Raw genomic sequence first — 15777 nt, 5'->3', positions numbered from 1 at the left:
GCTAGTGCTGGCAGTGGGTACAAGTGGGGCCAGCACCAGCAGCAAGTGTGAGCATTTGGCAGGACTGTTGCACACGGGAGCAAAGAATTTTCACTAAACCACTAGAGGCTCACTCCGATGACAGCAACTGGTGCCCCACCTTGGTCTGGCGCCCCTGCTCACCTATTCCACCAACCCGATGCAGCCAATGCCCACCATGTTCTGCCCTCTGCCACCTGCTGCCAATGGCCACTATGTTCCATGTGCGCCCCTAGTGGTCAGTGCATGTCATAGTGACTGGTTGTTCTATTGTTTGGTCTATTTGCATATTAGGGTTTAATGTATAGAAAACCTATAATAATAAAAGCATAATATGCTAATTAACCAGATGTCCTTCCTGACAAAGCTGGGGCTGTGAAGGAAGCCTGGGTCCCGGGTGCCTGAGGAAAACCCAGGTCCTGGGTGCTGGCGGGAAGCCGGTGCCAGCACCCAGGGAAAAGAAGACCTACTCTTGCACAAACTTCATGCATCAGGCCCCTAGTTAACAAGTAAAATTATATATATATGTATAGTGTGCAACATGATGGCTTAGTCATATTCTCTTCAACCACTGTATCTAAAAAATGATTTCAATCAGCAAATTATTTTACCCAGTTTTATTTCCAATTTCATGTTTTTTTATTCTACTCTTCTTTTTCCTCCCATCCTGCCCAGGGTAATAGTTCCCTTCTCTTCCTTGAACCTCAGGGTAACAGTTCACTCATTCAGCATTCTCCAGGCTCTGTCCTGGGAATGCCCCACTATAGGAATTCAAAGCCTGGTGGAAGAGAATGTATAGAAGCAATATTTCATAGGAAGCAATTATAATACAGGAAGATAAGTGCTTTTTCCAAAGTGATCTTTATAACCTGCAAATCTGATCACTGCAGCAGTGTGGGGTGTTTGTAGGACTGGAAGTGTGGGGTGGTCAGTTAAGATATTTATTATAAATGTTGCTATGGGTACACAGAAAGTGGCAGTAGAGGTGAAGAACAAAATGTATTGAGTATTATTTGAAAGGAAAGTTTCCTTGATCTGTTTGGGGACAGAGTAGGGACTCAGTCAGTGAAGGAAAAGGAAAGTCACCCACGATCACAGGATTTTATCTTGGGGACCAGATAAACATAAACAGTGGAGCGGCTAAACCAAAATAAAAAGTACAAGAGGAGAAATGCATTTGGAGGATGGTAGTCTGAATGGTAATGAGTTCAGTTTGGGATATTTTGAAGTGTTCTTGAGATGACGACCAGGAGATATCCAGTAGGACATTGGATTTGTTTGTTTTGCTTCACAAGATGTTTTGTTACTATTTGGGATTTAAACATGGTAATTTTTTTTTCCTTATGGAAAATTTTAAAGATATGAAAGTGAAAAGATCGTATAATGCATCCCATATATCCGTAATCCAGCTTCAAAATGAGCACATTGTAGACAATTTTGCTTTATTTATATGTCTTCCAGTCTCTTCCCTCCTCCCCTCTGGGTTATGTTAAAGCAAATCAAGATGTTACATCTTTGCATTCATAAATTTCTCAGCTTGTGTCTCTAAAATATGAATATTCTTGCCTTAGCTGGTTTGGCTCAGTGGATAAAGCATTGCCTGTGGACTGAAAGGTCTCAGGTTCAGTCCCAATTAAGGGCACATGCCTGGATTTCGGGCTCAATCCCCAGTAGGGAGTGTGCAGGAGGCAGCTGATCAATGATTCTCTCTCATCATTGATGTTTCTATCTCTCTCCCTCTCCCTTTCTCTCTGAAATCAATAAAAATGTATTTTTTAATAAAATATGAATATTCTTAAACATCACTTTAATACCATTATACCTAAAGTAAATAACAGTAATTTCTTACTAACATTATATATTCAGTCAGTATTCAGATTTCCCCATAAATGTTCTTTCTCTGTTGTTTTTTGAAATCAGGATCCAAATAAGAGTCAACCATTTGTCATTGTTTATTGTGTTTCTTAGACCTCTTTTAGCCCATGAATGCTTCCCCTCACACTACCCCCTCCCCTTTTTTCTTGTATTTAATTTGTTGAAGATGCCTACTTGTTGGTCTTAGACTTTCCTGTTATCAGCAAGTCTCCCCAGTAATCTCTTTAGCTACAGGGGCTGGGTTTTGTGTTCTTTACCATTCAGCTGACATTTTCCCTGGTGTTCCTTCAGGTCCTGTGTAAATGGTACCCTCGTGTGCAATACCACCCAGCTGTGGCACGGTGATAGAATCCTGTGGGGAAATAACCACTTTTTTAGGTAACATCTTTGTGTTCACTAATATTTTCATATACATTTTTTTTCTGTTACCTGAGAGCAAAGCAAGTTAATTTTCTCTAATGGTGAAAAACCCCACAGAATTAATTTGCCTAAGAGGAAACGGCGAGATTGGTTGAAAGACTTCGAAAAAGAAACAGGGCCTCCGGAGCATGACCTGGATGCAGCCAGTGAAGCTTCTTCGGAACCAGACTATAACTATGAATTTGCACAGATGGAGGTTATCATGAAAACACTGAATAGTAACGGTAAGGCCTCAGATTTCTTTGTCTTGGGCAGTTCCTTGTCTCACAGCATTCAATGAGGGATAAGTACTATATGTGTAAAGTTATTGTGCCATCCTGAACACTGAGGCACAGCAAATAGCTAATTCCTTAAAAAGGTCGTATGTGAGGGGCGAATGGGAGTATTGCAGGGCCTGGTTGGCTCCCTCAAGTGTAACCAGGAAGAGGGTGGGATCTTTTTGAGGCCTTTTTTTTTTTTTTTTTTTTGTTAATATATATTTTATTGATTTTACACAGAGAGGAATTGAGAGGGATAGAGAGTTAGAAATGTCGATGAGAGAGAAACATCGACCAGCTGCCTTTTGCACACCCCCTACTGGGAATGTGCCCGCAACAAAGGTACGTGCCCTTGACCGGAATTGAACCCGGGACCTTTCAGTCTGCAGGCCGACGCTCTATCCACTGAGCCAAACCGGTTTCGGCATTTGAGGCCTCTTGTTTCCAAGCCAGTTGTGGTAAGATTTCCATGGTCCTCGAGTACTGAGTGACTGTGATAAATTCCTTATCAAATTTCCCCTTGGTGGGCCTATCATTTCTGAGTCCTTCAGAGCATGAAAATCACCAAGAGAGTACTAATCCTGGAATGCCAAATAGAGTCCGATGGAGAGAGAAAAGCCACACTTTACTGTAAACTCAGTTGGAATGATACCTCCAAAGAGAGTTATTTTTAAATGATGGCTAAAACAAAAGCCTTTATGGACTCTTTGCTTGACCTATGCTCAGCCTGTCTCAGATCTTGGAGGGAGACAATCTCTTTAAAGCATTATTTCTGGTTCTCTCCTTCCAGAAGTTTTTCAACAATTATATTGAAGTTCTTCCTATCTGTTCTTTACCTCCTTTTTCCTGTACTCATACACACTTTTATGAGTTCAGTAAAATACACACTAAATTTTTTCTTGTTTGCTGTTTTATAAATCTTCTCTTCTTTTCCCATTTCCTAGTCTTCCAATCACCACACTTAGTACCTGGGAACTAGATGCAGAACAGGAAAGTTCTCTTGCTACAGACTGCGTTTCTAAAACCAGCACTATTTTGCAGGGATATAGTTGAGGCTACATTCAGGAGCATCTGAGCAAGTTGGCTTCTGGACTTTGTCCAACCTAATTTTCCTGTTCACCTGTTCTTTGGATACTTGAGGATCCCCAACTTGAACAAAGAAGGGACCCCAGTAACCCTCAGAGCTCTATGATGGGTAACCTTTATCTGACAGGTTGCTTAAAGAGTATTGTGGTTTTCATAGTCAATATTTATTTCCTCACTCTACTCTTTGAATAAACCTATCTAGGGAGAATTTGAATATGGCTAGTGAATAGTTGCTCTGGCATATCATACTGTTGCAAGAATAAACATTTTTATTCTTGCAACAGTATGATTCTGTTGCAAGAATAAACATTTTTATCTTTGGCTTTAGCTGGGTAGCTAGCTCAGTTGGATAGAGCTTCATCCCAATATGCCAGGGTTGTGGGTTCGATCCCCAGTCAGGGCACATACAAAAAGCAGCCAGTGAATACATAAATAAGTGGAACAACAAGTCAATGTTTCTCTCCTCTCTAAAATCTATAAATAAAATTTTTCAAAAATATTTTTATCTGTTATCTCTCTGAATTTTCAGCCTCAAGGACCCCTCTTTTTTAATTATAAAAATGAGGTAAAATGAAGTAAAGGCCAGATTGAGAAATGTCGCAGTCTAACAGCAGCAAAAAAGGAAGGGGAGAGTTAACTTCATTACTGAAGTTTGGTAATTTCTCCTTTTAAACATTTACATTAGAGATTACATTAGCTCCTGGAGCTTTGGACACTGCAGCACAGGGTGGACCTCAGCTACAAATCACTCTTCAGTCCACTCTGCCACTTGTTCACCAGGTGGGAGAATTCCAGACATTCAGGCATGGGGATCATATTAACAGGTCGTTTAACAACCTGTCTGAGCAACAAGCCTCCCGGGAATGATGTTTAGAGGCCTGGAGGGACACCGGGTGTGACAGGAGGCTATAGGACAAAACTCCAGGTGCAGGAACTCCCATTCTGTAATCCAAGGAGGTGGCAGATTCTAGATGTGGCGATCCTCTAACTCGGCAGAATATCAATTGAATCCTGTATCATCCCGTATCACAGGTTTCTAATTTAATCTGATTGCTGTGTACTTGTCATATGCATAGTGAACCCCTGAATAACCAGTGAGAGTTTAGTCAGCATTCATTCATTCCTTCAATCCTCGGCCAAACCATTTAGTCATCAGTGGCCTGGCTCACGGCATTAACATGAGTTACTCATTTGTATTCCGGATCTGGCTTTGCTTTCTAGTGTTGATTGTCTGTTTGAAAGTAATGTTTTCCCCTCCCCTCCCCATGGGTTACCCGGTTCCATTGGTAAATGGACTTCCCTGTGAGGCACACAGCTGTGCTCTGGTGCGAGTACGGCAACGCGGGCGGCTGGACAGTGTTGATGCGATGCCCCTCTGCTGCCAGGTGGCTTCCCGATGATAAGCCTGTCTGCCTGGTGGTCGTCCCCTTGGTGGTCCTATCTGAAGATTCTCTTCCCTCTCCTGTGGTTTCAGACGAAGCTGCTCCACAAACAGTGGGATAAAGGTCTTAACTGATTGGCATTAGCATGAGGGAGCGTGACGGGGTTTTGGCGGTGCTGCTGAGTGATGCTTGTGCTCTGTGCTTTGGCAAAAGCTAACGTGACTGGGAAGCTGACCTTTCCTGCCTGCCAGCAGTACTCTGTATTCTTGATTAAGGGATATTCCCTTTTTAATTAAGACTCCTGCCTCCCCATGTCCCAGCTCCACTACTTTCCCCATAGTTACAATCTGGTAGCTATTCTTTTCCCTCGGCATCCAACAGCACACGTGTGACTGGTATTATGTATTGCTCGTGTGGCTGATGGCTTCATTACTGTTGACAGCTCAGCAATCAAAATGTCTTATTCCTACACATTCATTTACCTGCATTATCCCAGTAACAGACTAGAATAATGTATTTTCGAGTCACCAGGGGAAATAATGATCAAAACTCCGTTCATTTGAATTAAGAGTAAAAGCAAATCTAGTGTCTGTAGACAATAATGCTTTCTTCCTAAGGGTTCGCAATTAGGAATCAGACACCCATCTCATTTCACAGAGTGGACGGTAGCTCTAAAGCGCAATTAAGGGGTAGTGAAGGGTCAAATAGCCCACTTATTCCATCTGGGATTAAAAGGTTTTTTTCTCCCAAAGGGATTTGCTTCCCTTCAATTTAGTGCGATGGGCCTCCCGGTGTGAATGAATCTTAATTCTCTTTATCACTTAAAAGCCCTCCAACTACTACCACCTTCACCACCACCCTCTTTTCTATTCTTGGGACAGACAAGTAAGTTTGAGCTCATTTCATTTTATAGTTACATACCAGGGAAACAATGAACTAATAAAGAAGAGAAGTGCTCTGCCCAAAGTCACTGCGGTCCCTTTTCCTTTCCTAAAATACCAGCCTCTTGGTATCTTGGCCTTAGGCACCAGGCTCACTGAGTTTTAAAACAGCTCATTCAAAAGGAGAAAAGTGATAGGGGGGAATTAAAACTGTGGACACTCTCTTGGTAGTTGATTGGTCATTTGAGAATAAACCAAATACTCTTTCGTTTTTCTGTCCTAGGTTATATTATAGAGTCAGATGGACTTGCTGATTAGGGTGATCTATTTTTATTTATTTTTTAATATGGGTACTGATAAAAGCTTGAAACTGGTTAATTAATTTGAAAAGGAAATATTGTCAAATATATGTAAGAGAACAGTGTTTCCAGACATGTGTTAGGATCAGAAGTTTAAAAAGAACACTCTCAGCCCCTTGTACCTCTACCAGGGCTGCGTGGCATGGCCAGACCCAGAGTCCCCGTCAGGGCTCACCTGACCAGCTGTGGTGGGGCAGGCGCGGGGGAGGGATGCTTTGGTGGCTCCATCCTCCGTCTCTGCACATTGATTTGTTGCCACTGACAGAGCCTAGTGAGTGTTGGGGGTGTTGGTCATGGCAGTGCTAAAGCAGTGTAAGCAGCATCCATCACATGCCTCTGTGTGGTGTGGAACCTTGGGGCGAAATCCCTCTGCTTCAGTCATTTAGGATCATGTGCATTTCTACACACCACGGGCCAACAAGCAGAAATAAAGATTAAGTATCTTATTCAGTGTTTTAGCAAAAACCCTAGCATATAATTTTATAGAATGGTGTGTTTTCCAGTTTTGTCTCTCTAGAAAAGATTCGTAAACACTAAGTTGAATTCTTGAAAGTAAGGCTGTGCATAAATATAAATAAATAATGAGGACCTAATTTTGTACTTTTTAAACCTAAAATCTAAATAGAGCACTAAAAATATACTATTTGAAAAATATATTTTTTAATTCTAAGAGAACTTTCCTTCTCTAGCCCTTACAGAATCCCTTTTAAAAATTCATCATATTATTCACATTTTTTTCAGAAGTTTTAGGTTATGTCAGAAGTTCTATGCTTTGGGATACATATATTTTTATTCTATCGGAAATGTCTTGTCCACTCATAGTCTGCCTTTCTTTAGGATCTTTTTTTTCCCCCCCTGGGGATGAGGTGAGAGGGGTGGTTGATTTTCCATCAGTTTTTCAAGAAACTATTTTAGGAACCCTATGTCAGGACTCTATAAAGAAAACCATTCTGCTTTGAAAAATGCTGAATTTGAGAATTTTATATTAGCAAAGACATAAATTTTTTTTAAATACAGAATGGGGCAAAAGAAGGTTTATAATTATGAGTACGTGAAACACAGAATTTATTATTGTATTAATAGTTATTAATTGTTGTATTATTTTTGTATGAATAATTATAAGCCTACTTTTGCCCCATCCTGTATTCTTTAAGAGAGTACTAATTCTGAGCAAAACATTGGAGGTGAGAATACTACACTAATTGATTATTAAGTTTATGTCTACCCCAGCCCGTTAGCGCTGGTCTGAGGTCAGATGCGATCTTAGGTCAGCTTCTTAACCTTACTGAGCCCCAGTGTCCTCAACTTTAAAATGAAATGATATCCACTCTTAGTTTTTATGCAACGCTTTCATGAGATGATGCACGCATAGGGTGTGTTCCTCTACTTGAGATATAGCCAGCAGCTAATAAATTATTACTGTATTGCAGTTGTTACTTGTATTAAAACAGCTTAATACACTGTGCATATTGTGATATTTTAATTGCTTTCTACTTTTTGTTTTGTATGATTTAATTTTTTTTTCATCTAATATGCTCTTTTTTTTTTCTCTCTTACTGCTCATGTAGAATATTAGTACAACTTACACATTTATTTCCCAAATTGTTAAGGACCATCTGGAAAAGTCTATCAGTAGCTATTATCAGATGTTATACAAAATCTTAATTTCCCACTCTTATTTTGGAAGTTAAACTGAGAGTCAATAAATAGAAATACAACACAAATAGCACTTAGTAGCAGGCAAGTGTGTTCATGTACAAGGAGGAAGTTAAGCCCCAGCTAGTCTGAGAATATGGCACATTTAATCTAGGTCCCCTATACTTCAGTGAAATATTTATGGTGATTTTCCAGGGGGTTTAACATACCGTTTCCCTACAACCTACTTACTTAGAGAGGCCGGTAACATTCTTTTTTGTATATGTGGTCAGTGCCTTAGTCTTTCTCCTTGGCTTTGAGTTCGTTACCAAGTGATGTCCTCTCTCAGCCAGTGAACACGTCAGGACCAAATCTTACCTACATCGCAGCCACCTCTAGTCATAGAATGGCCCTTCTGAGCGTGGCCTGTCAGCATCTCTATGCTGTTCACCCACGTTCACGTTGCTGAACTCTAGATCTGCAGCAGGAAAAAAATTACAAAAAATAACCTTTTATTTTTATAAGTGAATTGCCCTCTTAGTTATTAGCACCTGAGAAATTGCCCGACCCTGTACTCAATCAATATGATCTATAAGTTTTGTGTTCCTCTCACATTAGAGAAATTCAGGCGTAGCGTGATTTCTGGTTAAAATCAGAAATACAAACCCTTTGTCATGTACCAAAACTGAATGCTAAGTGAGCATAAAAATTCACGACCATAACAGTCAGATCTGTGTGGCTATCTATGCTCTTGTCCTCGATTTTGTGACGTTTTTCCCCAGTGTATAGGACACCATCCCCTTCTCTTCTCTCTGCTTATAAGGTTAATGACTTAACATTAGGATAAGCTCATCAAATTGAAGCAAGTAACATGTTTACGTGTAGGAAATTTATCTAACACGTTAGTGAAAAGGAAACTCAGAGTGTTCTGTCTGACAGGGCCACTCAGGCCTCCCTTAAGGGAGCACATGGGAAGGTTGGATTCTGGGGGAGGAAGAGGAAGGTTCTTGCTGAAGCCGCACAGGCGGGCACCTGTCTTAGCCACCACTGAAGACACCTTGCCTTGTCCCTTGACTCACCAGACCCAGTTCAAAATGTGGTGCAGGTCCTGGAGAAGCAATACCTGGAGGAGAAGCGGAGTGCGCTGGAGGAGCAGCGGCTCATGTATGAGCGGGAGCTGGAGCAGCTCCGCCAGCAGCTCTCCCCGGAGAGGCAGCCCCAGAGCAGCGGCCCTGGCCGCCTGGCCTACGGCCAGACTGCTCAGCAGAAGGTGACCCAGTGGGCAGAGGAGAGGTAAGACTGGAACCCGGTCCTCCAGAGTCAAGGCTCAGGGCTGTGGAGCTTTGGGGGAGGATTGTGAGACATGTAAAGGGGGACAGACCTAGCACAGAGGGAAATCTTAGTCTCACATCTGGATTGTTAGCAATTGGCTTTCCTTTTCAAGGATATTGTCCATCCTAGGTATGTTTGTAGTTAGTTGTTAAAGACATACCACCACCCTCTTACCTTCAGTAAAAATGATCCCAAGTTTGAAGGCTTAGAAAGTTAGGTATTAAAATGGAGGTAGAAATTTTCACTCCATTTGAATAATTCTTAGCAAAAAAAAGCCTTTCTCCTTATTTTTTATTTCCCTGACTTTAGATTCTATTCAAATATAATTTAGTGTTAAGAAATCTCTTAAGTGTAAAATTTTTATTATGACTTTAAAACATTTATCTTAGCCAAAAAGCTGAGAAGCAATGACTTTAAAGCATTTATATCAGAACTGAGGTAGCCCTAGTCAGTTTGACTCAGTGGATAGGCCTGTGGACTCAAGGGTCCCAGGTTTAATTCCAGTCAAGGGCACATGCCCTAGTTGCGAGCTCGATCTCCAGTAGGGGGCGTGCAGGAGGCAGCCAATCAATGATTCAGTCTATCTCAATCACCCATCTAGTAAGTGAAAAGCCCAAATTTTGAAAAAGCCAACTTAGTCTATAGACCCATTAATAAACTCCTGTGTTATAATAATAATTAATAGGAATAAAGCAGCATCGGGCATTTACTGATCATTTATCATGTGCCAGTCACTAAATGATTTACCTATTGTTTATCTAATCTGCATGTCTGCTGCTGTATTTTACCATTTTCACCCCCCATCTCACACAAGGGGAAACTGAGGCGGGAGGTTAAATGACTTGCCAGTCGGTTAGCTAGTAAGTTGGGCCAATGAAATAAAAGCCAGAGCAGTCTACTTCAGATGTCCTACTCTGACTCTTGCAGTCACGCTGCATCTCTCTCTACCAAAGAGATGATTAACTCGAGCCACATCCAGGGAAGATGATGACCCCTGAGAAGAGAAAGGGGACTCACTTAGAAACAAATTGCTGTTTCCTTTGCTTTTCCATTTTCTCATTTCCTTTTTTGCTACAACACAGGGATGAACTCTTCCGGCAGAGCCTGGCCAAACTGCGCGAGCAGCTGGTTAAGGCTAACACCTTGGTGAGGGAGGCAAACTTCTTAGCCGAGGAAATGGGCAAACTCACTGACTACCAGGTGACTCTGCAGATTCCTGCTACAAACCTCAGTGCTAATAGAAAGGTGAGAATGAGAGCAAGGTGTGCATTAGTGAATCCTGTATGATGGACTGTAAACCTGACCTCCAAGATAACCTCCCCAAGGAGATCCTCAAGTGAGCCAGAGTTTTCATGCTTCTTGAAACTTCTGCTACGGACCTTCCCTTGTATAAATGCCCTTAGATATATTATGATCAGAATATGAGAATTTGGGTGGCCTCAAGGGTTTGCTAATTTAAATGCTTTCTTTAAAACTAGAAATATGTAGCCGAAACCGGTTTGGCTCAATGGATAGAGCGTCGGCTTGGGGACTGAAAGGTCCCGGGTTCGATTCTGGTCAAGGGCATGTACCTTGGTTGCGGGCATATCCCCAGTAGGGGGTGTCCAAGAGGCAGCTGATCGATGACTCTCTCTCATCGATGTTTCTAACTATCTCCCTTCCTCTCTTACAAAATCAATAAAATATTTTTAAAATTTTATTAAAAAAATAAAAATAAGTAAAAGTAATCCCACCTGCTTGTCTCTCTTGTACAAATGCCCCCTTCTGAAATGAGGGTTAGGTGTCTGTTTTGTTGCATAGAACACAGTGTATTCTTACTTGGCTGCATTTTGACTACATTTTAAGTTTCAGAATAAGAAAGGAAGACTGGTATGCCGTCTTTACATTCACAGAGCACTCTGCAACCATTTGGATGTTTCCCATCAGTTCAACTTGAAAATTTTTCTTTTTAAGGAGAAACTTTGAAAAAGAATAGTTCTTCATCCACTCATTGTCAAGACAAAAATGGGGGAGGGAGTGTCTCACCAGTCTTGCTGGGTTGTGGTCATTTGACCAAGTTCTTCTCTTTTGAGAAATGTGTTCTCAGTCCGTAGTCATAGAATTAAACTTAAAATGTAATTATGCTTTTTGTATAAGGATGCTTATCACAGTGTCCTTTACAGCAAAAATAGCAAACATTTGAGACAGCCATAATATTGCACATAAAAATAGTCAAATAAGTAGTCCATCCAGATAATGGGTAGCTGTGCTACCTATAAATTCATGTTTATGAAGAATAGTGAACACAGGAAGATGACCATAATATGAAAACTGTAGAGAGATAACTGGAATAGAAAGTTCATATTTTGTTTGGTTCTGCTTTTGATAAAAATGAAGTATTATATGTGCCTTGATATACAATACATAAAAGATGGAAAATAAACCAAAATATTCTGTAGGTGGTAGAATTTCATTATTTTTTATATATTATATTTCTTAAACTTGCTACTTTACAATAATGTGTATTGTTTTAACAATCCAAAAAGTTATAACAGAGTTTGTTTTGCTTTTGCTTTTCTTCATTCTGCAGAGAGGAGCAATAGTGAGTGAGCCAGCTATTCAAGTGAGGAGGAAAGGAAAAGGCACACAAGTTTGGACCATTGAGAAGCTGGAGAATAGATTAATTGATATGAGAGACCTTTATCAAGAATGGAAGGAAAAAGTTCCCGAGGTAAAAAAGATAAAATGTAACGGAGACTTGGACATGTTAGAAGCAGAAAGTGTAAATGATTTAATTGTCAGGACACAGACACACACACTCATGTGCTCACACCTGACAATCATTGTACTGGTGCTCTGGACATTGAGGTTAAAAAAGAAAAGTAAAAGTGACCTTGAAAGGAATGCTAAGTTGAGTCAGTAACATAACATGTGATCCCTACACAGATAGAACCAAATGAAGAAAACACCGTGTATTCTTACGGCTGCATATTTACTACATTTTAAGTGAAATAAAGTGGAACAGAATCTGTGCTGCTGCGTCAGTGTTGTGAGAAGTCAGCTGGATGGAGTCTGTGCAGATTTTATATTCATTAACATATGTTCATGCTCCCCGAGCTGTGATCATGGCTGGGTAGATTACTCTGAATAATTTTAGAGACATAATTTCACTTTTGGGGCATTATTAGTCAAAAAGAAGATTCGGTGAAGGAAATGAGGCAAAGCACGGGGAGTGAAATGAAGCAGGCTGCAAGTGGGGTGTGCTAGGGAAGATGAGGCAATAACTGAAGAAGGATCCTCTACACAGATAGCCCTTAGATCCCCAACTAACAATGTGCTAATTTTGTTTTATTTGTGATGGGATTCTAATTTTACTTTTTAAAATTGTTTGAATAAATGCTTTTTAAACTGTTAATGCTAGTTTTAAATCATTTTGATGTCTGCTCCTCTCCTGTCATTCAGGCAAAGAGACTTTATGGGAAACGAGGTGACCCCTTCTATGAAGCCCAAGAGAATCACAACCTCATCGGTGTAGCTAATGTGTTTTTGGAGTGTCTCTATTGTGATGTGAAACTTCAGTATGCAGTCCCTATCATCAGCCAGCAGGGGGAGGTAAAGATAAGCCAGCGATGGAGAAATTGATGGTGGTTCAAGTTTTTGTTTTGTTTTCTATTTTAAGTTCTTGAGGTTGATTCAGAAACTGGGCAAAAGAGTCACAATCCTCATTCTTTTTTCTCTACTAATATCAATAGAAACTATCAACCTTAAGTCATGGTTTTAAGAAGATTATAACACATTTTATATTTTTGTTTCCTAAGTTTTATTTTAATCAAATTAGAAATCTTTGAAAACCAGATTCTGCTCTGTGTCCTGCATTCATTTCTCTTAATCCCTTGCCTCTTTGATACACTCTACTTCCCGCCTGGCCTCTAAGTGGTCTTTACAAGATTTGAAACCAAAAATATTCAAAGGAAACAAGCTTCATTATCCCATTGTTACCCCTTTTTATTATTTTGTGTTTTTTGGTTAATTCTCACCCCAAGATTATTTTTTCCATTGATTTTTAGAGAGAGTGAGAAAGGGAAGGAGAGCAGAGAGAGAGAGAGAAAGAGATCGATCGGTTCACTCCTGTACACACCCTGATCTGGGCCTTTGACCAGGAATCGAACCTGGACCCTTTGGTCCTTGGTCTGACACTCTAACCACAGAGAAAAACCAGCCAGGATTGTTACCCCCTTTTAACTCTCACATTTCAGTTATTTAGAAATATGGTCTTATGTAGGCCTAAGATATTTCAGAAAATGTTCAAGTTAAGACTTTTTTTATATTTTCCATTCCATCAACTCATGTTTTAATTTTAAATTTAACCATATCCTTATTTCCTAGTTTGTCCTTCAATAACATGCAAGGTTATTTTTTGTGATTATTTAGAGCAGGCTTAGTTAGAATAGGATACCATTCTGCCTAAAGCAAACCTAGAAAATAAACCCTAGATTCCCAGTTGTGGTGTGCAAGTACACAGCCTACCTTCTTCATGTCGTACCCTACCTGTCCCCCAATCCCCCATGAACATTCTGCTTTGGAAGACCAGTGGGCTGGAGTTGCTTTTTCTTGTGTTAAAAATGGGCACAACTCCTGTGGCAAAGGAATCCAGAGGCTAAGTCAGGGTTCTTAAACTAGGGTCCATGTAAGGCTTTAGAGTTTCATGAATCCCCTGAAATTATATTAAAAATGTATTAGATTCTCAAAAGGCATTGAAAAAAGCTTAAGAATTATCTTCCAATTTCTCTTATTTGCTCCCTTCCCCTTACTACTTTCTCCTATTTGTCTGCCTTGTCAAATGCCATCAGCCACTGTCTCCCAGGTCCCTGGCGCCAGTGCACATTGCTGTGGAAGTTGGGTCTGAGCTACATTTAAAAACAAGCTTACTGTTCAAGATGACAGTGGCTCTGCCAAAACACGTGTCACCTTCACAGCTGCAGTGATTACAACCTCACACTGTTGTATAAAAGATAACTTGGCCAATTACAACTCTGAGGATGCAAATTTCAACAATTTTTATTTCTCTGCAACAACTTTAAGAGAGATACTATTAAACTACCACCTATTTTGAGAACCACTAGGATAGTGAGGACATTTTAAGCCCTTTTTTTGGAAAAGCCATTTTAAAGGAACTGTTTCCTTCTAAATCCCTGGCTATGTGTGTGCTATTTCTCCTGGAGTAGGTCTCACTCCTCAGCTCCAGTGGGAATGACAGCCCATTCTCTACTCCCAGGAGAATAGGAACTCCCTGAGCCCAGTGACCACGTCTGTTTGCTTCACTATTGTCAACACAACCCTTAGCGCAGTTCCTGGCACCGTGTCAGTTCTTGGCAAATAGTTGATGAGGTGATAAATTTATTCCATGACAATCAGTACATCATCTCTGTTGTAGCAGCTAGTCTACACTGTTGTTACTGGGCTTTTACTTCTCTGTCTTTCCCCACTTGACTGAGTGCCCTGACAGCAGAGTCTGCGTCTTTTCTTTTTTTTTTTTTTTTGGTATGCCCAAGAGGCCAGGTATTGGATAGCATGAATAAGTGAACGAATATATACACACAGATGGAAAATAGGTGACTCCAGGGAGAATATGATAGTAGTCTTTAAGCTATGTGTGGGCTATCCTGTACAAGAAGGATAAGAAGGAAGATGACTCCAGAAGGCAAGTTCCAGGCAGGTAAGTTTGGCTCAGAGTCAGGCAGGATGATTGGAGGGGCAAGTGTGGGAAGGACTGGCTCCGGGAGTGCTGAGCTCTCCTTACTGGAGATGTAGATGTCCCAGTGATAGCTGTGCAGCTGCTCCTTAGGGATCTTATAGAACGCTTTCTGTCTCCGTCCGTGTTGTGCACGATGCCTTTTAACCCCGCGCCCGCTGGTCCCTTGACCCAGGTTGCAGGGCGTCTCCATGTGGAAGTGATGCGCGTCACAGGGGCTGTCCCGGAGCGCGTGGTGGAAGACGACTCCTCAGAGAACTCCAGCGAGAGTGGGAGTCTTGAAGTCGTAGACAGCGGTGGGGAAGTCATTCACCGAGTCAAAAAACTGACCTGCCGGGTGAGAGGACAGTGCTGGGAGGCTCGGGGAAATGACTCTTAATTCAAAACAACTTTGTAGAAAATTTTATGAGTTTTTCACAGAGCATGGTAGAAGTTAAACTTTCTGGCAGTAAATACAATGATAAACAGTCTCCTTTTTTCAGAAGTATAGCACGCTTCCTGATGATCCGTGTGTGGTATTTCAAAGGGCTGTGTATTTGACATGCAAGGAGTATATTGTTTGTTGAATCATACTTTTCTAGAAAGGTTATGTCTATATCAGAAACTCAATTACTAGGAAAATCTTAGAGCATTGTATGTATTTGTTACCAAGTTAATATGCTAGTTATAGAACTACGGTACAGATATCATTACAGATAGAACCCTAACGAAGCAGTGCCAAATATTTTCAGATGTCAAATGGATGGCTGATTATTTCATCGCTTCATCTTAAATGTGGGGAAGTCGAAATAAGAAAAGAAT

General features: G+C 40.7%; 1 protein-coding gene across 22 annotated transcripts in view; it reads left to right on the top strand.

Moving 5' to 3' along the window:
• KIF13A (kinesin family member 13A) overlaps positions 1–15777 on the top strand; it is a 202674-nt gene that overhangs the window by 153519 nt on the left and 33378 nt on the right. For 14 of the 22 annotated variants that reach the window (XR_006742136.1, XR_006742137.1, XM_045584300.1 and 11 more), the window contains 8 exons: positions 2185–2271; positions 2371–2537; positions 5042–5161; positions 8996–9206; positions 10328–10490; positions 11815–11955; positions 12687–12836; positions 15152–15313. Coding sequence is in view for 20 of the 22 variants with exons in the window: in XM_045584300.1 (XP_045440256.1) it covers positions 2185–2271; positions 2371–2537; positions 5042–5161; positions 8996–9206; positions 10328–10490; positions 11815–11955; positions 12687–12836; positions 15152–15313 (1201 nt within the window). In the remaining 2 variants the exon portion in view is untranslated. The remainder of the gene's footprint in view (positions 1–2184; positions 2272–2370; positions 2538–5041; positions 5162–8995; positions 9207–10327; positions 10491–11814; positions 11956–12686; positions 12837–15151; positions 15314–15777) is intronic. The other 8 variants (XM_036448091.2, XM_036448086.2, XM_036448102.2 and 5 more) reach the window with 2 other exon arrangements.

Source organism: Pipistrellus kuhlii, unplaced genomic scaffold, assembly GCF_014108245.1.
Source record: "Pipistrellus kuhlii isolate mPipKuh1 unplaced genomic scaffold, mPipKuh1.p scaffold_m20_p_2, whole genome shotgun sequence".
Lineage (NCBI taxonomy): Eukaryota > Metazoa > Chordata > Mammalia > Chiroptera > Vespertilionidae > Pipistrellus > Pipistrellus kuhlii.
This window is presented reverse-complemented; position numbering and strand designations above follow the sequence as displayed.